Below are 22,498 nucleotides of genomic sequence, written 5' to 3' on the forward strand. Positions count from 1 at the left end.
CAGGTGAGCTGCTTGTTTCCCAGGTGAGCTGCCTGTGTTCCAGGTGAGCTGCTGACTGTCCAGGTGAGCTGCTGACTGTCCAGGTGAACGCCTGCTGTCCAGGTGAGCTGCCTGTGTTCCAGGTGAGCTCCTGCTGTCCAGGTGAGCTGTCTGTGTTCCAGGTGAGCCTCCTGCTGTCCAGGTAAGCTGCCGACTGTCGCTCCCTGGCTGAGCGGCGCTGCGCCGCGCCCTCCCCGCCTGCGGGCGGCGCTGCAGGAGGAGGACCCCAACCTATCCCAGCATGCCCTCGCGCGCCCCACAATGCCTGGCGGGACTGTCATGGCGGCGGGGGGAGCGGACTGCTGAGGGAGCGGCGGCGCTTCTGGCCTCAGCGGCAGCCATGGCCACGGTGCTCAGCAGAGCCTGGCTCAGCCTGGCCAGGCGGGGGCCGACCGGCTGTCGATCAGGTCAGTGGTGGCAACCGGCGGCTCGCGTTAATACAGCCCACGGCCTCGGGCCCGCCCCAGCCCCACCGTGGACAGAGGCCCCGGCACCCTGACTCAGTCGCCCGGGGCTCGCCTCTGGCGGGGGAGCGGGAGGTTGTGGCTTACATAGGATTACACAGGATATACGGCACAGAAACATGCCATTCAGCCCAACCAGTCCGCGCCGGCGTTTATGCTCCACTCGAGCCTCCTCCCGTCTTTCCTCATCTAAATCTATCAGAATAACCCTCTTCTCCCTCATAGAAACATAGAAGATGGGAGCAGGAGTAGGCCATTCGGCCCCTCGAGCCTGCTCTGCCATTCAATGAGATCATGGCTGATCATCCAAATTCAGTACCCTGTTCCTGCTTTCTCCCCATATCCCTTGATCCCTTTAGCCTTAAGAAATATATCTAACTCCTTGTTGAATATATTTAATGAATTGGCTTCTACTGCCTTGTGTGGTAGAGAATTCCACAGGTTCACCACTCTCTGGGTGAAGAAATTACTCATCTCAGTCCTAAATGGCTTACCCCTTATCCTTAGACTGTGACCCCTGGTTCTGGACTCCCCTGCCATCAGGAACATCCTTCCTGCATCTAGCCTGTCTCGTTCTGTTAGAATTTTATAAGTTTGAATGAGATCACCTCTCATTCTTCTAAACTCCAGCGAGTACAAGCCCAATCGACCCAATCTCTCCTCATACGTCATTCCTGGTATCAGCCTGGTGAATCTTCGCTGCACTCCTTCCATGGCAAGAACATCCTTCCTCAGATAAAGCGACCAAAACTGCACACAATACTCAAGATGTGGTCTCACCAAGGCCCTGTACAACTGCAGCAAGACATCCTTGTTCCTGTACTCAAACCCTCTCGCTACGAAGGCCAACATACCATTTGCCTTCTTAACCGCCTGCTGCACCTGCATGCTTACCTTCAGCGACTGGTGCACAAGGACACCCAGGTCTCGTTGCACTTCCCCTTCTCCCAATCTATTGCCATTTAGATAATCTGCCTTCCTGTTTTTGCCACCAAAGTGGATAACCTCCCATTTATCCACATTATATTGCATCTGCCATGTTTCTGCCCAATCACCCAACATGTCCAAATCATCCTGGAGTTTCTCGACATCCTCCTCACAGCACACACGCCCACCCAGCTTTGTGTCGTCTGCAAATTTGGAGATATTACATCTAGTTCCTTTGTCTAGATCATTAATATATATTGTGAATAGCTGGGGTCCAAGGACCGATCCCTGCGGTACCCCACTAGTCACTGCCTGCCACTCGGAAAAAGAGCTGTTTATTCCAACTCTTTGCTTTCTGTCTGCCAACCAGTTCTCGATCCAAGTCAATACCTTGCCCCCAATCCCATGTGCCTTAACTTTACACGCTAATCTCTTATGCGGGACCTTATCGAAGGCCTTCTGAAAGTCCAGATACACCACATCCACTGGTTCTCCCTTATCTATTTTACCAGTTACATCCTCAAAAAATTCCAGTAGATTAGTCAAGCACGATTTACCTTTTGTGAATCCATGTTCACTTTGTCCAATCCTGTCACTGTTTTCCAAGTGCTCTGCTATTACATCTTTTATAATGGACTCTAGCATTTTCCCCACTACTGATGTCAGGTTACCGGTCTGTAATTCCCCGTTTTCTCTCTACCACCTTTTTTGAATAGTGGGGTTACATTAGCTACCCTCCAATCCATGGGTACTGTTCCAGATTCCATCGAATGTTCGAAGATGATCAGCAATGCATCTACTATTTCTAGGGCCACTTCCTTAAGTACCCTAGGATGTAGATTATCAGACCCTGGGGATTTATCGGCCTTCAATCCCATCAATTTCCCCAACACCATTTCCCTACAAATACTGATTTCTTTCAGTTCCTCCCTTCCTCCCTATAGATACTAGTGTACTATACTATTCGCTTCAACCTCCCTGTGGTAGCGAGTTCACCACTCTCTGGGTAAAGAATTTTCTTCTGAATTCCCTATTGGATTTCTTGGTGACTATCTTATTGATGCCTCTAGTTTTGCTCTTCCCCACAAGTGGAAACATTCTCTCTCTATCTCCAAGCTATCAAAACCTTTCATAATTTTAAAGACCTCTATTAAGTCGCCCCTCAGTCTTTTTTCAAGAGAAAAGAGACCCAGCCTGCTCATCCTTTCCTGATGTGTATACCCTCGCATTTCTGGTATCATCCTTGTAAATCTTCTCTGCACCCTCTCCAGTGCCTCTATATCCTTTTTATATAATATGGTGACCCGAACTGTACGCTTCAAACCCCAATCCGGGGCTTGAGCACATCCGCCAGGCCAGGGTTGTTCAATAGAGAATCCCTGGCCAGCTCCAGGCGGGGCGACTAATCTAGTTATAGCCACTCATTTTTAATAGCAAACACCTTCCACACAAAACAGGTAAATGTACCTCGTGTGTGTGTGTGTATGTTTACGAAACAATGACAACCCCACGGTCTCATAAATCATGAGACAAACTTAAAAATCATGAGATTTGGAGTTTTTATTTTTACAAACCTCATTAATGGCTTTATTTAATCTCTTAACGGGTCACAACTAAAAACGATATTACTGCATCTGAAAATGCTTCACAAAAAACTTTAAAAATCGTACCCGCTATCACCAACCTTCGCGAGTTGGGGTAAATTTTCATTAAAAAATCACGATTAATTCACGAGTGTTGGCATTACTGCTGCCACCTTTCAGTAACCAACAACAACTTGCATTTATACAGCGCGTTTAATGTAGGAAAACGTCCCAAGGAGCTTCACAGGAGCATAATCACATCGATAAATTGACACCAAGCCAAAGAATATTAGGACAGGTGACCAAAAGTTTGGTCGAAGAGGTAGGTTTAAAGGGGGAGAGGTTTCGTGAAGGAAAAAAAGCATTCACAATGATTTTTAAAAAAGCACACTCTGCTTTTCATCTTGCCACCAAACACACAAGGAGAATTTATACAATGATCAGACCCATTTGATAGCATATGTTGGGGAAGTAAAGTGGAAGTTCCATCGCGGCCGAGTTAATCTATACCATGCGATGAGATAATGTGCAAACTGCTTCTTTCACATGGTAAAAACAGAGAAAGCTGCAGAGCCTGTCAATTGATTTTAATCAGATGAAAAGTTAAATAGTTCACCTTTGTTTAAAAAATATATATTCATGTTCCCAATGGTTACAGCCAATTCCTATCGGTCCAGTGTTTGATTTGAGAAGATTCACTGCTGGTCATTGTAATAAAACTTTAAATCTTTGTCATTGCGAAACATTGTCTAATTTGCGTTTGTGCTTCTTAGCATTTGCTTTTCTTCAAAATGACCGGCTTCACAGAGTCACCCGCTCACCAGCTAGTTACTACGGAAGCAACTCGGCTCTGGGAGAGATCTTGGGCGTCACAAAACCAGAGACCGAGGCCATCGGAGGGCAATACCATCCTGCCGTTTCCGTGAGTAAAGGTGGGTTCTGTCACTTGTACTGGGATTCCTTCTAAAGTTGCATGAACTGTGAATACTTGTATATGATCATCAGACCTTAAAGACTAAGTGTTTTTCTGAGAGAAATTTTTGTGACCTTGGGTGAACCAAGATTTACAATCTTTTTGCCTGTTGCAAAGTCCTATTGTCTGCAGGGTAGGGATTGGTGCAAATCAAATCTTTTGAAGAGTGGGAGGGAGAGAGAGAGAGAGAGAGACTGGTGTATGGTTGTCTTCGGACCAAGCGACCAGCCTGAAACACTGCAGGGGTCTGTGCCAATCCTGCACACTGAGATAGGATATGCGGGTATGTGTGAAACTCATGATTATGTACAAATTGGCCATCTTGCTTAGACAAGGCCTTGACTTGGCTGGTGTGTTAAGTGGAAAATTCACCCTGCAGCATGAGGAGTCATCTTGTAAGGTTGGGGTTAAGGCCCACTGATGGGACATTGTCGAGGGAGCTTTACTCTGCTTCTCATTGAAACTTATAAAATTCTAACAGGACTAGACAGACTAGATGCAGGAAGGATGTTCCCGATGGCGGGGGAGCCCAGAACCAGGGGTCACAGTCTAAGGATAAGGGGTAAGCCATTTAGGACAGATGAGGAGGAATTTCTTCACCCAGAGAGTGGTGAACCTGTGGAATTCTCTACCACAGAAGGCAGTTGAGGCCAATTCATTAAATATATTCAAGAAGGAGTTAGATATATTTCTTAAGGCTAAAGGGATATGGGGAGAAAGCAGGGACAGGGTACTGAATTTGGATGATCAGCCATGATCTCATTGAATGGCGGAGCAGGCTCGAGGGGCCGAATGGCCTACTCCTATCTTCTATGTTTCTAACATGCTGGACCTGCCCTGGGAACAATGAATGCCTCCATTGGGTTCCCTGGCACTGCGGCCCCTCACCATGTCGAGCACAAAAATGCATGGGAAGGGGGGAGAGAGTTAGTGTCATTGTGTGTTGAAATCTTTTGATGCCCTGAAGGAGTCTTTCACTTTCTAATGCAGTCGATGTAATTTATCGAGATTTTCAAAAGGCCTTCAATAAGGTACCCCATAATAGACTGATGAACAAGGTCAGAGAAGGCGGAGTCAGGGGACAAGTAGCAGAATGGATTGCTGGCTGGCTTCAAGACAGAAAGCAGAGAGTAGGGGTAAAGGGTAGCTATTCACAGTGGCAGAGGGTGGGTAGTGGTGTTCCACAAGGATCAGTGCTGGGACCACTGCTGTTCACAATTTACATTAACGATTTAGATTTTGCAATCAAAAACACAATTTCTAAATTGGGGGGGGATAGTCAATACTGAGGAGCAGAGTAACAAATTACAGGAGGACATTAATAAACTTGCAGAATGGGCATATAATTGGCAAATGAAGTTCAACACAGATAAATGTGAGGCAATACATTTTGGTAGGAAGAATAGGGAGGTTACTTATTACCTGGAGTGTGCGAGTCTGGGTGGGGTAGAGGAACAAAGGGATCTCGGAGTACAAATCCACAAATCACTAAAAGTTGCGACACAGGTTAGCAAGGCCATTAAAAAAAAGCAAACCAAGCACTAGGGTTTATTTCTAGAGGGATAGAATTGAAAAGTAGGGAAGTTATGCAAAACCTGTATCGAACCTTGGTTAGACCACACTTGGAGTACTGTGTACAGTTCTGGTCGCCATATAAAAAGGATATAGAGGCACTGGAGAGGGTGCAGAGAAGATTTATAAGGATGATACCTGAAATGCGAGGGTATACATAGCAGGAAAGGATGAACAGGCTGGGTCTCTTTTCTCTTGAAAAAAGAAGGCTGATGGGGTGACCTAATTATGAAAGGTTTTGATAGAGTGGATACAGAGAGAATGTTTCCACTTGTGGGGAAGAGCAAAACTAGAGGCCATCAATAAGATAGTCACCAAGAAATCCAATAGGGAATTCAGAAGAAACTTCTTTTACCCAGAGAGTGGTGAGAATGTGGAACTCGCTACCACAGGGAGTGGTTGAGGCGAATAGTATAGATACATTTAAGGGGAAGATGGATAAGTACATGAAGGAGAAGAGAATAGAAGGTTATGCTGATAGTTAGATGAAGACGGGAGGAGGCTCGAGTGGAGCATAAACGCCAGCATGGACTGATTGGGCCGAATGTCCTGTTTCTGTTCCGCATATCCTATGTAATCAGTTCCCTTTTTTCAATAGTGATAAATGTGCTGTGTGTTTGCACCTAGGAACAGAAGGAGGCCATTCAGCCCCTTGAGCCTGTCCTGTCAATCAATTAGATCATGGTTGCCCTGTAGCTCAACTCCCATTTACCCGCCTTTGCTCCATAATCCCTCGATCACCTTACCCAACAAAAATCTATCGATCTCAGTCTTGAAAGTTCCAATTGACTCCCAGCATCCACAGCCTGTTATGATTTTAAACAGCTCGATTCAATCACCCCTCAAGTTTCTAAACTCAAGGGAGTGCAAGCTGAGTCTATGCAACCGCTTCTCTCAATTCTCTAACCCCCGCTATGATTGTATGATATGTGCCGTACCATGGCCAAGACCAATATATCTTTGCTGAGGTGCGGTGTCCAGCGCTGAACGCAGCAGTCCAGATGAATCGAAGCAACCTCTGGTTGTCAGGAATTCTTTGTGTGTTCTTGGCCCCGCCTTAGCTCACCGCTTCGCGCACAAGATTCAGTTTCCTGAATTATTGAAGTTGTGTTTGTGTCACAGCCGAGCAGAGCGACCTCCTCCTTCATCAGCCAGACCAGCCTGAAAACTCGCGAGTGCTGAGAGTCGCCATCATCGGGGCTCCGAACGCGGGTAAATCCACCCTGTCAAACCAGCTTCTTGGCAGAAAGGTAAACCCAGCTTATCATTTTAAAGAAGACTGGATGCCCCCGATTTTGTCTGGGACACTTTCCAGCTATCTGCGTACTTGAGGTTTTATTTTAAATGTTCTTGTTGTATCCGTGTGTTAATAGAGACACTGAAGACAGGAGTTGGTTTCACAGGTGTTTACTGAACAAAGTCTGGAGGGGAACTAACTGATACAACACAATATACAGGCTTATATAGTCCGAGTGGCCATTACCGGCATTACAGTACACAGGGGGCTCTTAAAGGCACATACACTACAATTCCTCCCCTTTTAGCCAACCAGTACATAATATTTTAAGTAATCATTAATTACATGTTACAAGAAAAATAATCTACACATTGCTGCAGTTAATTAATTATATGTCAGTCTCTCTGGAGGCTTCCTGACTCGGTCCGGATAACGCCTCGGTGGTGTAGTAGTTTCTGGTGGTGTAGTAGGTTCTTTTGGCAAGGCTGATTCGGCCGGCATCTTAGGCTTCTATTGAAGAACATCATGGCGGGAGTTTGGTTTGTAACCATATGTGTTGCATTCCTGTATGCAAACAAGAAGTTATCCACCTTGTGCTGAAGTTTTATGTCTTCATTACCCATGGCCTTTATGGCCTTCTTGAAGGTCTGGACAAACCTTTCAGTCAATCCATTTGTGGCGGGATGGTATGGGGCAGACGTGTAGTGCTTAACCCCATTGTTTTATGACCGCTTCAATTTTTTCAGGTGACTTATGCAACCCTTCCTTATTAATTATGTGGCCACAATATGATATTTGATTCTGGAAAAATTCGCACTTGGGGCAATTTGCTCGTAGGCCCCGTTCTCTCAGCCTAGTGAGCACCTGCTCCAAATTGGCAAGGTGCTCGTTGTCGTTTTCTCCTGTTACAAGGATGTCGCCTAGGTAGCATTGAGTCCCCGGAATCTCTTGGAGGACTTGCTCCATAGCTCTTTGCCAGATAGCTGGAGCGGATGCTACTCCGAAAACCAGTCGATTGTACTGGTACAGGCCTTTGTGTGTATTTATCGTGAGATACTTTTTAGAGGCTTCTTCAACCTCCATCTGTAGATATGCCTGTGCCAAGTCAATTTTGGTGAAACGTTTCCCTCCGGATAGTGAGGTGAAAATATCTTCTATCCTCGGAAGAGGATACTGTACTGTGTGAAGGACCGGGTTTACAGTCACCTTGAATTCTCCACAGATGCGAATTTTTTTCTGTTGTTCAGATTTATCATTATTCAACGCTTTCTTCATGACTGGGACGATGGGTGTTGCCCACTCGCTCCAATCTATTTTGGATAATACGCCTGCCTTTTCCAAATTCTCCAGCTCTGCCTCGACTGCTGGACGAATTGCGTATGGCACCGGTCTTGCCTTAAAAAACTTGGGAATTGCCGCATCTTCCACTTTTATTGAGGCGGTGATGCCTTTCAAGGTTCCTGGTTTCTCTTGAAACACTTCTTTGGCATTGGCCAAGATGTCTTTAAATCGTTCAGGTATGACGTCGTCATCGTTTTTTTCCTTACTGGTCACCGTCAGTGCCTGAATGGAGTGCCAGTCTAAACGTATTTTCCTGATCCATTCACGTCCCAACAGCGGTGGACCACCATCTTGTAGAACGTATAAATACAACTTTTGTATTTCCTTGCCGTTGTATACAACAGGCGCCCTTATTTTTCCTTTGGGGTATACTTTCTGCCCCGTATATGTTTTCAAGATAATGGATGTGTCTTTTAAAGGTATATGCGGAAATAGCCGCTCGTAATCCCGTCGATTTATGACGGTCAGAGCTGATCCTGTATCTAGCTCCATTTTAACTGGGGACCCTGCTATCGTGAGGGTAACCCAAATGGTCTGGTAATCTTCTTTGGCAATTACATTATGTAATTTGAGACAGCTTAGTCTCTTGTTTTCGGAGTCGCTATCGCTCTTCTGGTCTTCGGAGCTACTGTCCGTCATTTGTACCTTTCTGTACTTTTCTTTATTGATTTTTTTGTTCTTGTCCATGGATTTTTTTTGTCCAGATCGGCATACCCGTGCAATGTGTCCAATCTTTCCGCATTGCCTGCATGCTTTGTCCTTGAACCAGCAAGTCCCTCTGGTCATGGGTAGATCTGCCGCAGCGATAACATCTCTCGAAAGCCTGTGTCATTTCATGGGTGCTGAAGTCCTGTGTCTTTTGTTGTATCTCTGCAGCTCCTCTTGCGGCTGCTTCGTATGATACAGCCATACTGAAAGCCTTGTCCAGTGTTAAATCTTTTTCAGAAAGCAGCCTTTTCTGTGTTCCTTCACTTTGGAGACCGCAGACCAAGATAATCTGCTAGTCCTGCCCCGAATTGGCAGTGCTTCGATAGCTTTCTTAATTCGGTGAGGTAATCAGCGTTACTTTCATTCTTGTGTTGATTCCTCTTGAAGAATTTGAATCGTTCCGCTATCAGTGTTCCTGTAGGGTATCAACAATTTCTTTAAAATTCTTGTCCTTTGGTTTGGCTGGAGTGATTAAGTTTCGTAACAGCCCGTATGTCTTTGCGTCCATTAGATTTAGAAGTACTGACGCTTTTTTTTCATTTTCTATTCCATTTGCGGTGCAATATATCTCCACCCTTTCCACATATGTGGTCCAATCCTCTATCTCGTTATCAAAAGCATCAATATTGCCAGACTTAGGCATCCTAGAAAAAAAATGGCGCTTCCCGCGCTTTTCTTTCTTTTCTGCAGAAAAGATATGGCGCTTCCCCGCCGCTGCTGCCGATGACAATGCTGTTTCCCGCGGGTTTCCCTTTTTATTTATTTATTTACGGTTGGAGACTTGTTCCCGCCGGACTCTCTCTGCTAGGTCTGAACGCCGACCTGCTTGCAGCGCCGGCCGTCTCCCGAGTGCTCCCTCCCCGTCTGTTACTGCTTGCCTCCGCCTTCGCTGCTTGGCCTAGCTGCAGAGCCAGCTGCTGGAGCCCCAGCCCGACACCCAGGAAGGATTATTGTAGTACCTGCCACCAGCTTGGCTAGCTGGTGAAACCACAGCTTTTTCTTTTTCTTGATTTTCTTCGACTTTGGATGCCAGAGGAATCGATGCCCTTGAGGTGCTGCCGAATTACAGGTAAGTCCGTTTCCAATTCGTCGCCACTGTTGTATCCGTGTGTTAATAGAGATGCTGAAGACAGGAGTTGGTTTCACAGGTGTTTACTGAACAAAGTCTGGAGGGGAACTAACTGATACAACACAATATACAGGCTTATATAGCCCGAGTGGCCATTACCGGCATTACAGTACACAGGGGGCTCTTAAAGGCACATACACTACAGTTCTCGTCAGCAGCATTTCACTTGTAGCCGTAGTGCTGACTGACCAGGGTATTATATTACCAGGCCTCACCGCTGTACGTCTGCAGCAAGGACCAGAGACACATGCAGCATTAATACAAAAGGCAAAATCCGGCGGATGCTGGAAATCTGAAATAGAAACAGAAAATGCTGGAAAATACACAGCAGGTCAGGCAGCATCTGTGGAGAGAGAAACAGGTTCAACGTTTCAGGTCGATGACCCTTCGTCAGCACTGAAAAAAGTTAGAGATGCAACAGATTTTAAGCAAGTAGAGAGGCAGGGAAAGGGGGAGGGGAGGAAAGAACCAAAGGGAAGGTCTGTGATAGGATGGAAGGCAGGAGAGATTAAATGACAAAAGGGACGATGGTGCGAGGTGAAAGGTGAATGGGACAAGTAAAGAAACAAAGGATGGGTCTAGAGGAGGTGTAAATGGGAATGGCAGAATCATCAGCAGCTGCCGTCTGGAAAAATAGGGGCAGAGGTTAGGATCTGAAATTGTTGAACTCTGTTGAGTTCTCGAACATTGCTTGCTCTGCTACGAATATTGAGAGCCTGACCCAAGGCTATTAGAGTCCCTCTCTTTCCCCTCCCCCCACCCCGCCGCCATGGTATGGCACAGTTCAGAGAAAGACATGCATTTATATTGTGCCTTTCATGACTTCGGGATATCCCAAAGCGGTGTACAACCAATGAAGTGCTTTTTTTTTTAAAGTGGTGTAGTCAGTGAGGACTAGGAAACACAGCGGCCCACTGGTATCGCTCCAGTACCGTTCTTCATGTTGGATCCCGGGCGGTGACGGTTGGTAACCTGTCTTGAGTGTTACAGCTGAGCCCAATCTATCCTCACCTGTTGGCCCCGTCCGCTCCCCACACACACACACACATCTACATTGGCTTCCAGTTAAGCAACGCCTCGATTTTAAAATTCTCATTCTTGTTTTCAAATCCCTCCATGGCTTCGCCCCTATCTATAACCTGTAACCTCCTCCAACCCTACAACCTTCCGAGATCTCAGCGCTCCTCCAAAACTGGCCTCTTGAGCACAATGTTCCCCATAATATTTTTGGGGGTGCATGACCCATTCATAGTTTCTTTAACATTGCAAAGAGAACCTATGGGGAACGGTGCTTGAGCGTCCCTAATTATAATCGCTCCACCATTGGCGGCCGTGCCTTCAGCTGCCTCGGGCCCTAAGCCCTGGAATTCCCTCCCTCAACCCCTCCACCTCTCTTCCTTAAAACCTACCTCTTTGGCCAAGCTTTTGGTCACCTGTCCTAATATTGCCTTATGCGGCTTGGTGACAAATTTTGTCAGATTTACGTTCCTGTGAAGCGTCTTGGGACGTTTTATTATGTTAAAGGCGCTATATAAATATAAGTTGTTGTATATCCGGCTGGGTTACTGAACAGCGATCACCAGGAGGAGTCCTGGCCCGGAGGTGTTTACATGAACTTACGTCCTGGCTGAGATCTGCCAACTTGGCGCACACGCACGCCAGTAACCAAACCTTCCAACGCTGTGACTCAACTCCCCCGGGCAGGACATTGTGGGAGCTTCCTTCCTCCTTTTGATCCAGCTGTGTCTCACTCCCATTTCCTGGCTGAGCTTCCAGCATTCTTGTTGAGGACAAGCTGCCTGATGGGTTGTCCTGTTGTCTTTTCCCAGTCCCCACTTGGCATTGCAGAGAGCTGGTGACAGTAACTGTGCATTTAAACAGAATGTGTGTTTGTAAAGGGTGAGACAGCTGGGATGATTCTATATGCTGATACAGCTGGGTGTAATGTTCAGCTGGATATTAACTCTGCCTTTCCTCCGCTGGCTGGTTAAAGTAGTGACTGTTCCAAGTCGTGCCCCGAGTCTGTTCCGGTTTAATGAAAGCTGCTGCCTTTTCTGCTTATTGTGTTGCAGATCTTTCCTGTTTCAAGCAAAGTCCACACAACGCGCTGTCGAGCTCAGGGAGTCCTCACCGACCGAGAGACACAAATAGTGCGTGCCCGCCTTTTCTGAAGCATTTTGGTTTCCTTTCAAAGGCTCCTGTTTTGGAGGGGGTGGGGTCGTGAGCGAACGGCACAGATTTGTGTTTAATACGTGGACCAGTGTGTCGTAGATTGTTCCCCCCCCCCCCGCCCTCGCCCCGCTGAATCTGTTGGTTCTTGCTGGGGTATGGCTCTTCATCAGAGTGCAAACCTTGAAAGCAAGTGTCAGCAGCATTTTCAAGCATGGGAGGAAAGGAAAAGTTAGATTTAGTGCCATGTTTCCTCTAATTTTATGTGCCTCTGCGGGGGCCCTTTAACTACATTTCCACATATGCACGCCGCCTTTGATGTAAAAGCCGGTGAGCAACCCGCGCGGGACCTCCAGTCTGCTGCTCAGCCACGCGGATTAGCGGGAATGTTGATTGAGTGTCCAGTCCACTTTTCCGCACACCACCTCGTGACTGATTTCACAGAGGAGGACAACTGGAGGTTTGGGAGCCAAGTCCATTACCAACCGTCTCCTTAAACCCCTCTTACCTGCCCCCTCCACCAAGTGCAAGCATCTCATGGACTTCTTTGTCACTTAAGATTGAGGCTACCAAGCCAAACCTTCCCCCTCCGCCCCCCCCAACCATCACCTCTGCTCGAGCCCATAACCCACGTCTTTCTCAAGTTTCCCTCCTGTCTCGTCTCATGCTCTCTCTGAGCTTACTTTGTCTATGAGACCCACCTCCTTCTCCCTCGACTCCATTCTCACAAAACCACTGATCACCCACATTCCCTTCCTGGCTCCCACACTAGCTGACATTGTAAATAGTTTGCTTTCCTCGGCTAACCCTTTAAAACCACCATCATCAACCCTCTGCTCAAAAGAAAATAGCCTGAACCGCTCGGTCCTTGCAAGTTACCTCCTCATCGCCAACCTCCCTTTCCTCTCCAAAGTCTTTGGTGCTAGATCCTTCACATCTCCCACCCCTGCAATCAGGAACTCGCCAACTCCCTGCCCTCTGCTACATCCCTCTCTTCCCCATCCCCCTTCAAAAGCCCCTCAAACCTACCTCTTCAGCACCTTCAGACACCTCCCTTGAACTCTCCTCCCAGCTGCTGCTTAGTGTTTAATGTCTCCGGTGAAGTGCCTGGAATGTCCCCCGCCCCCCCTTTAACATGCTGTGTAAGTGCAGATTGGTGCTTGTTCCCGTGCTGTTCCTGATCGTCCTCTCTCTCTCCAGATTCTTCTGGACACTCCTGGCCTCATTCCTGCCGTTAAAGGAAAAAGGTTCCACATTTTTTTCTGCTTTTATTTCGCATTTGACTATTTCTCAGGTCTGTGTATACCAGTTATTTCTAATAAGCTAACCATTCCTGTCCCGCCAGGCACAACCTGGAGAAGTCGCTGCTGGTTGACCCCTGGCAATCGGTGAAAGAAGCAGACCTGGGTGAGTGAGTGAGTGGGGTTTATCTCGGCCTACACAGCCAGCTGTGGCTCTACCTGCAGGGCACATGTGCAATGCTTCATATCGCTGTGTTTTGCCTCCTAGTGATCGTTTTGGTCGACATCTCCGACCACTGGACGCGCAACAAGCTCCACCCTGAAGTGTTGAAATGTCTTTCAACATATCCCCAGCTCCCAGCAATTCTGGCCCTGAACAAGGTAGGCGATAAGGAACTGTCTCCACCTTCTCTCGGCTCACCAGTGTTGCGTGAATCTGGGCCTCCTTCCAAAGGGAAATATCTTTGGAACTAAATAGAATTAGTTTAAAGAAACAACAAGAGGCGATTTGTTGAACTAAGCAGGGCTATTTCTCTGTGCCGTGGCTCAGTGGGCAGCACTCTCGCCTCGGAGTCAGAAGGTTGTGGGCTCAAGTCCCACTCCAGAGACTTGAGCATATAATCCAGGCCGACACACCCAGTGCAGTGCTGAGGGAGTGCTACACTGTTGGAGGTGCAATGTTTCAGATGAGGCGTTAAACCCCGTCTGTCCTCTCAGGTGCACGTAAAAGATCCCACGGCACTATTTCTAAGAATAGCGGGGGAGTTCTCCCCGGTGTCCTGGGGCCAATATTTATCCCTCAACCAACATCACTAAAAACAGCTTATTTGCTCATTGTCACATTGCTGTTTGTGGGAGCTTGCTGTGTGCAAATTGGCTGCCGTGTTTCCTACATTACAACAGTGACTGCACTTCAAAAGTACTTCATTGGCTGTAAAACGCTGTCCTGAGATCATGAAAGGTGCTATAAAAATGCAAGTTCTTTTTTCTGTTGGAGAGGGAGCCCATAACATGTGCTGTGTGATCCTTTGCCGCATTTCACAAGATAAATAGGGAGAACTCGTTAAGTAAAGGAAATTAGATTTATTAGCACCGTATTAAAAAATTCCAACCCTTTGAGCTTCTCACTTCCTCTTGTCTTTTGGTTCTAGGTGGACCTCTTAAAGAGCAAAGGCCTCCTTTTGGAATTGACAGCCAGGCTCACTGGGGGAGTAGTGAATAATAAGAAACTGAAAATAAAGTCGAGGTTCAACTCCCTGCCGCAGCCCAGCGTGCTCACCGGAAACGTGTCCGGGAAAGGCAGAACTGGGAGCAAAGAATGTAGGCACGGTGAGCCAGGAGAAGCACCGATCAAGAATGCCGGAGCCTGGGATAGCGCGTTGGTTATGCACAAGGAAACCCGAGACGCCGACTTGCCTCGGACAGAGGTACCCAGTGACCGTGTTTCTGGCGATGATGGCAGCGTACGTCAGCCAGAAGGCACAGAGTCCGCTCGGCACCAGGGATCTGCCGGCCAGCACGGGGTCTCTGAGGACTTGAAGCAGCGGCAGGGCTGGCCTCACTTCAAGGAAGTGTTTATGCTTTCAGCTGTCAACGGGGAGGAGGTGGAGACACTGCAGGTGAGCGTGCGAAACTTTCAATCGGCCAGTGACATGCGGGTACAATAACATCATTAAAAAGGTTAATTATGCTGGTGTCTGTGCTTGCTCTCCCGCAGTGGCTATGGGGGTGTTGCACCACAAGCTTCCAGTTCTCTCCGGTATTACTCGTGAGGCGTGTGACGTTTCACCCATTGCCCTCTGGCGCATCTCCTCGTGTTTGACGTAAGAGAACTCGGGGGGAAAGCTTGATCGGGGAGTAGGGTGAACCATATAGAAGAAAATAGCCTTCAGACGTAGGAGATTCTGAATTTAGTTGCTTTCAAACACTTGCATCAAACATTTTCAAAAGCATGGGCTATTGTTGCTGATGGCAGAAGACTTTCGGTTCAAGTCCTCGGCAGTGCAGCACTCGAATTGAACAGTCAGACTTGGGCATGGATTGTGTCAGTTCAGAGCTTGGCCAGCAGGTGGGGCATTTGGTTCCACTGACCTTGGAGCGGAAAGAAACTTGTCAGGACTTTCCCTTGGGGGATTCATGGGTTGGGTAAAGATCACAATAGAGCATCTTGTGGAAAGAGGGCAGAGGGGCCTTTTGCTTTCCAAATTTCTCCCCTCCGTGCGCTGGCTGAATGGGTCTCCCCAGCAGGACGATCGTGCCAACTAAATGGGTCCCTCCTGCATGACTGAGTTTAAAACTAAATGGTTATGAGGAAGGTCACAGTTCAATTACTAATCTGCAGTTCGAGCTACTTTTGCCATTGTTTTTGAGATATGAGGGCGCTGGTAAGGCCTTTACTTGAACGCTTATCCTGGAAGATCCAAGCTTTTTGCCATTGTGACCCGTTTTAACTGCATAACTGGGAGACTCGTGTTCCAGAGCCTCTGGTTATAAATCACCGTTCCCCAGCACACAGCAGGTGGATTGAGACAAGTGATTGACTGTAGCAAAGATTTCAAATACCAGGGGGCACTTATTTAAAAACTAAAAGCATATTTTCATTCAAAAGGGTGATGTGGTTTTGGAGTGAGTTACTGGGGGAGGCCAATGAAACGGCAGTGTAAATGGGTTCAGAAACAATGAAATGTTTTTTGTGGAGAGAGAGAGTCATTTTAAAAGGGACCTACAGTTCCTAAAAGCAGCCTTGCGTTCCTACACTATGGTCCCTTTTCTGTGTGTTCAGCGGTACCTGATGTCAAAGGCCCAGCCGGGTCCCTGGAATTATCACAGTGCAGTCCTCACTGACCAGTCACCCCAGGAGATCTGCTGTAACCTGATCCGGGAGCGGTTATTGGAATACCTGCCTCAGGAGGTGCCGTACAACATCACTCAGGTAATGCTGGACCGTTGGGCTGCAGTGGGTAAGACACTGGCCCTTTTCTGGGCCATGGTTCGAAATCTCCTGTGTCTCGGTAGCTGGACGGATTCTGGTGAAACGGGTTTGGTCACTCTTAATCCTGGACTTGAGTCATTCAGCCGAGACTAAAAACCGAAGCCGTCTGCCTGCTCGAGTGGATGTTAAAGATCCCATGGCGCTATTCGAAGAGAGCTTGGAGTTCTTTCGGTGTTCTGGCCGACATTCCCCCAAAAACAGATTCATTAGTTGTTCGTTTCACGGCTGTTTATGGGATCTTGCTGTGTGCAAATTGGCTGCCATGTTTGGCAACGCAAACAGCATTACTGCATTTCGGTATAGTTCGCCGTATGTGAAGCACTTTTGGATGTTTCTGAAAGATGTCAAGTGCTCGACAAATGCAGATCTACCCCCCTCCCTCCTATTGGGATCCCAGCACAAAACTGGCCCATTCCTGACACTAGTTGTCACACTCGCTCAGAGAACTGGTTTGGGAGGGGATGAGAAATGGTACACACTTGTGTTCGGAAGTGGTCTTCCTGAGGGCGGAGCGTGCTAACCTTGACCTGGAAGTGCTTGGTGCTGACACCGGCTGCCCCAATCTCTCATTTTGGTGAGCGGCAAATTCACCAAAAAACAAGTTTATTTTTATGTCTGGGCCTTACACCACCAGTGATTGGGTCACTCGTCCCGACACCGCCCCGATCTCCCCCTCCCCACACCGCCCCGATCTCTCTCTCCCCACACCGCCCCGATCTCCCTCCCCCCCACCCTCCCCACACTGCCCCGATCTCCCTCCCCCCCCACCCTCCCCACACCGCCCCGATCTCCCCCCACCCTCCCCACACCGCCCCGATCTCACCCTCCCCACACCGCCCCGATCTCCCCACACCGCCCCGATCTCCCCCTCCCCCACCCTCCCCACACCGCCCCGATCTCACCCTCCCACACCCTCCCCACACCGCCCCGATCTCCCCCTCCCCACACCGCCCCGCTCTCCCTCCCCACATCGCCCCGATCTCACCCTCCCCACACTGCCCCGATCTCCCCCTCCCACACCGCCCCGATCTCCCTCCCCACACCGCCCCGATCTCCCTCCCCACACCGCCCCGATCTCACCCTCCCCACACCGCCCCGATCTCCCCCTCCCCCACCCTCCCCACACCGCCCCGATCTGCCCCTCCCCCACGCTGCCCCGATCTGCCCCTCCCCACACCGCCCCAATCTCCCCCCTCCCCCACACCGCCCCGATCTCCCTCCCCACACTGCCCCGATCTCCCCCTCCCCCACCCTCCCCACACCGCCCCGATCTCCCCCACCCTCCCCACACCGCCCCGATCTCACCCTCCCCACGCCGCCCCGATCTGCCCCTTCCCCACACCGCCCCGATCTCCCCCTCCCCACGCCGCCCCGGTCTCCCCCTCCCCCTCCCCCCCCCCCCCCCTCAACCGCCCCGGTCTCCCTCTCTTCTCTCCCCCCACCGCCCCGGTCTCCCTCTCCCCCCACCGCCCCAGTCTCTCTCTTCCCCCCCCCCCCCACCGCCCCGGTCTCCCCCTCCACACCGCCCCGATCTCCCTCCCGACACCGCCCCAGTCTCCCTCTCCCCCACCCTCTCGACACCGCCCTGGTCTGGTCAGTGGAGGAGCAGGTGACTTGCGCAGGCCGAGGAAGCCTGGGTGTAGATCAAGGCTGTGATGTGTGCCTGGGGATGAACACGGGAGAAAGCAGAAGAACCATAGCAGCAAACATTAACCATCTGTTTTCCCTTTAGAGCACTGAGCTGTGGGAAGAAGGACCGAGCGGGGAGCTCCGAATTCTACAGAACATCACTGTTGCGAGGAAGAATCACGCGGTCAGTATACACGTGGGATAGAGACCGTGCCACAATCCCGTCATACCAGAGACGGGCTGAATTCCCAGAGTTAACGCATGTCTGAAAGGGTTAAATACAACTCTGCCTAAAAAGCAACTGCTCTGATTTGCTGGTTCTTAGAGCCGTCGTGCTCAGTCCCACGTCCCCGCTTTTTGACCGTAACCCTGCAAGCCCCGCATTCTCAAGTACCGTCCAACTCCCTTTTAAAATTATTGATGGAATCAGCTTCCACCAAATGGTGACCTACAGGCTTAAGCCAAGCTGTGGACAAAAGGGGCTGTTACAGACTTGGTCCCTTTCGATATGTTCCTTTAAAGTGGGGGGTGTCCACTCTGCTCCCGTGGGCCACTTGGCCTCGACCTCTAATAAGTTCTAATTGTACTTTGCGTGTATATTCACTGACGTAAGAAAACTACTAGGCACTTGGTCTAAGCGTTAAACAAAGCTTTAATCAACTGTTTTACAACATGGAGGTCTGGTTGTGTCCTTCACTAGTTCCTGTTAAGATTGTCCTGCGCAAGCTGGGCCCGTGCCCAAGTATTTATACTCTCCCTGGACAACGCCACCCGTAGGCCGCTCAGTATTATTTCATAAGTCTTTCTTTCATGAATGACTGATTCATGTCATTCACTGTGAATATTTGATTTTTTACAATACTATATACTAGCCTGTTCCGCCATTCAGTTAGATACTCTATCTTAACTCCATTTACCTGCCTTAGCTCCATAATCCTTATTACCCCTGCCTAACAAAAATCTATCGATCTCAGTTTTGAAATTGTCAATTGACCCTCCCACCAGCCTCCACAGCTTTTTGGAGGAGAGTTTTCCAGATTTCCACTAACCTTTGTGTGAAGAAGTGCTTTCTGACATCACCCCTGAACAGCCTGGCTCTAATTTTAAGGTTCTGCCCCCCTTGCTCTGGGCTCCCTCTGTTTCCCCAAAATCAAATACTTCAGTCATCTTGAGCACCTAGATTTCAATCGCCCCTTAATCTTCTAATTTATTTGCCTACACCACCGAATCACTGCACTCCAAAGTCGCTGACTGTACGTGAAGTGCTTTGCGATGATGTGAAGTCTTTTGGTAACATTTATATATTTAAATTTATTCCGCAGAGATTGCTGATTGGCCAGGGAGGCCAGCTGATCGGTAAAATTGCCCGAGACGCGGGGCAGGATCTGATGAACGTCTTTCTCTGCGACGTGCAGTTGAGGCTGTGTGTGAAAGTCAAGAAGTGACTCTACCGTTCCCCGCAGCGTTGCTGGAGCGACCGCTCGCCAACCCCTCCCACGGATCGGCAGATGCAACAATCAAACTCCGCTTGGAACGCACAGTTTCCTCCGTCGCCTATAATCCATTTGTGGCAAACCTTCGGATACCCGTGAGAGAGGGCAGCCCGTTTACTTCGTGGGAAAGCTCGCTGAAGAAAGAAAAGGTGGGATGTTTGCCAGGAATGTGGATCAAGATTATTTTTGTGGATCCCAATTTTTTTTTAAATGATCGTGTTTGCAATCACTTCTTATTGCTGGGCGCATTGACTGCAGCCTGGGGTAGGGTGGGGGGTGAAAGCACCACCTTGTAATGCTGGATCACAGAGTGCATGAGCCTGCTGTTCTGAGGTTTTTTCTTGTTGTCACTCGGCCCTTGGCGTGGGGTCACGTGGCCCGTGTATGACGCTCAAATCAGTGTTCTTTGTTTAATTCATTCTCGGGCTGTGGGCATCGCTGCCAAGGAGCTTCACGGGCCGACTTGGTGTTTAACGGGTTCAATGTTCCCTGTAACTGTTTTTGGAGCCATGCAGCCCCTTTAACGGGCTGTGCGGCCCATTCAAAATACCGCCCATGCGCGGTTTTTCTATTTAAAAGTCGGCTGCGCCGGGCCTTCAGAGCGTTGCACAGGGAACATTGAATGGGTTAATTGGAAATGTTGTCCTTTCCGTCTCTGGATCGGGAATTCTGCTTCGTCTGAACCGTCGGCCTGTGGAGTTTGGTCAGTTGGTTTGAATGTATGTATATTGGTTATGAAATGCCAGAACTCCTGTTATATAATTAAAAAGTCTTGGGCGAAATCCTTATTTTCATCCAGGTGGATGGTGTACTGTCTGTCCTTGTCCCATAGCTCTCACACTCCAGACAGGGTACAGGAAAATAGAACTACAGGAAACTCCCTTTTAACCGGCACCCAAATATCCGGAAATCTCTCTCAACCGGCAAAATTCAGGAGTAGATTCAGGTAAGTTTTACTATATATTAGTGGCCGTGTATCCGGGGTTCCTGGATCTGTGGCCGTGTAACCGGGACTCCTGCACAAGTGCCGTGTACGGGACTCTCGTACCTTGGTAAGTATACCTCTCTGTGATCCGGACTTTTTGATCAACCGGCACCACGCCGGTCCCATCGGTGCCGGATAAAAAAGAGTTTCCTGTACATAGAATTTACAGCACAGAAACAGGCTATTCGGCCCAATTGATCCGTGCCGGTGTTTATGCTCCACTCGAGCCTCCTCCCACCCCTCTTCATCTCACCCCATCGACATAACCTTCTATTCCTCCCTCGTGTACTTATCTAGCTTCCATTCTAGCTTCCATTAAATGCATCGATGCTATTTGCCTGTTCAGGTTCTTCGGAGGCTGGCTAAAGTTCAGATTTGTATTTCTGGTGCACTTTAGGTGTTAGTTTATTTATTTTTAAAACACATTCAGTTCAAACCGCTGACCAGCCTACTTCAGTTGTCATGTGCCTGATCCCCCTCGCGTCCAGCCTTCAGCTTCTCTTTCTATGCTGCAAGCCTTGCCTCTCATCAGTTCTGCTATGGGTGTTCTTCCTCGGGTAGAAATCGGCAATCCCCTGCCATTCCCACTGCGCCCTCCCTCTTAATCTAACTTCCTTTCCCAGGGCTTCAAGACTGTGGAACCCTTGAGTGTCTCCTCTACCATCTACAATCGAAAGCAGCTGCTTTTTATCCTTTAGCGGGGAGGCAGGCTGTGGAGATGTGCAACTCGTAAACAAACAATGCCGTCCTGACACCAGGCTCAGTAAATGGGGCATATTTACAGAGCGTGTCGAAGGCCTTGAGAGACAGAACCTGCTCACTGCAGCAACATTCTCATTTCAGGAACTGAACATAGGAAAGAAATAAAGAACTTGCATTTCTACAGGGCCTTTCACAACCTCAGGACATCCCAAAGCGCTTTACAGCCAGTGAAGTACTTTTGAAATGTAGACGCTGTTGTAATGTAGGAAACGCGGCAGCTAATCTGCGCACAGCAAGCTCCCACAAACAGCATTGTGAAAAATGACCAGATAATCTGGGTTTTTCCCCCAGTGAGGGTTAGAGGAAGTGACTCTGAAGCGGTGTCTTCAGCCAACGCACAGCAACAGGGCGAGAGCGTTTGGATTCAGGGTTGTGAAGGGCGTCTTTCAGCACAGAAACCAAGAAATATTTCTTTGTGTTGGGGGCGGGGGGAGGGTTCAAAGTTGGTTGAGTGTCAGCGGGCTATTTAACCATGGGGGTATCATTGCTCTCACCTGACATCCACGTTTGCCAGCAGGCGTCGGTGTAATGTGTGGGGTGCGGGGCTCCGTGGGTGGTTTTATTCTCCCCCCACCGCCCCCCCCCCACCCCTCTCTCTACCTCAGTGGTGCTGAGGGCAAACTGTTGGACCCCAACACCTTGCTGAGATGATGTAACTCGGCACAGACGATCCAGCTTCGAATGAGCCAGTCATCAGTTCTGATAAAGGGTTTCTCTCCCCCCTGCAATGTGACGGCCCCTTCTATAAAATGCAGGTTGGTCTGCTGTGTATTCATTTCCTGATTCTGTGTCTTTTTTGGTGGCGATGTTAATTCACTAACTAACTGCTCACAGCCCTAAATAACCGGTCTGGGGCAGTGAAAAAGGGCCAATGTTGAAGGGTTTGTTTTCAGTATATATGGATGAAGCGATAAAGTGAACTCGTGTTGCGAGCCAGATAGTGGCCGGGGTGGGAGGGGATGTTGAGTGTTAATCAAGAAGTTAGTCAATAACCTGATGCGACCCCTTTAAGGCTTCTCACTCCTCACTCAGCAAAGGCAGCGCTCCTCTCTGCCCCGCGCTATCACCGTGGGCAGCTGCTGTGGGAGGTGGCGTTATGGGTAGCTGGGATAGGACTGCCCGTTATCTCCGAGGCTCAATACACTGATGCAGAGAGCCACTGGGAGCTGATGTTCAGAGCAAAGGTCTGCAGTACACGATCAGAGATAACTGGCGGATCCAGATACAGAGACAGCTGCCCTTCGCCTACTTGAC

At 48.9% G+C, this 22,498-nt stretch overlaps 1 protein-coding gene across 2 annotated transcripts; it reads left to right on the top strand.

Annotated features, from left to right (window-relative positions):
• The first annotated feature begins 295 nt into the window (after window positions 1-295).
• eral1 (Era-like 12S mitochondrial rRNA chaperone 1) lies at window positions 296-20,299 on the top strand. 2 transcript variants are annotated; one of them, XM_085964680.1, is made up of 11 exons: window positions 297-446; window positions 3,787-3,945; window positions 6,681-6,808; window positions 12,046-12,123; window positions 13,343-13,389; window positions 13,488-13,549; window positions 13,652-13,764; window positions 14,535-15,002; window positions 16,166-16,315; window positions 18,108-18,188; window positions 19,327-20,299. In XM_085964680.1, the coding sequence occupies exons 1-11, from the start codon at window positions 380-382 to the stop codon at window positions 19,447-19,449; spliced, it is 1,476 nt and encodes a 491-aa protein (XP_085820806.1). In that variant the 5' UTR covers window positions 297-379; the 3' UTR covers window positions 19,450-20,299. The 2 variants fall into 2 exon arrangements, with proteins under 2 accessions (XP_085820808.1, XP_085820806.1); XM_085964682.1 differs by lacking the exon at window positions 16,166-16,315 and having other exon boundaries at window positions 296-446.
• Window positions 20,300-22,498: the final 2,199 nt, after the last annotated feature.

This window comes from Somniosus microcephalus, chromosome 22 (assembly GCF_052327205.1).
Source record: "Somniosus microcephalus isolate GS21.2 chromosome 22, FLI_Smic_1.0, whole genome shotgun sequence".
Lineage (NCBI taxonomy): Eukaryota > Metazoa > Chordata > Chondrichthyes > Squaliformes > Somniosidae > Somniosus > Somniosus microcephalus.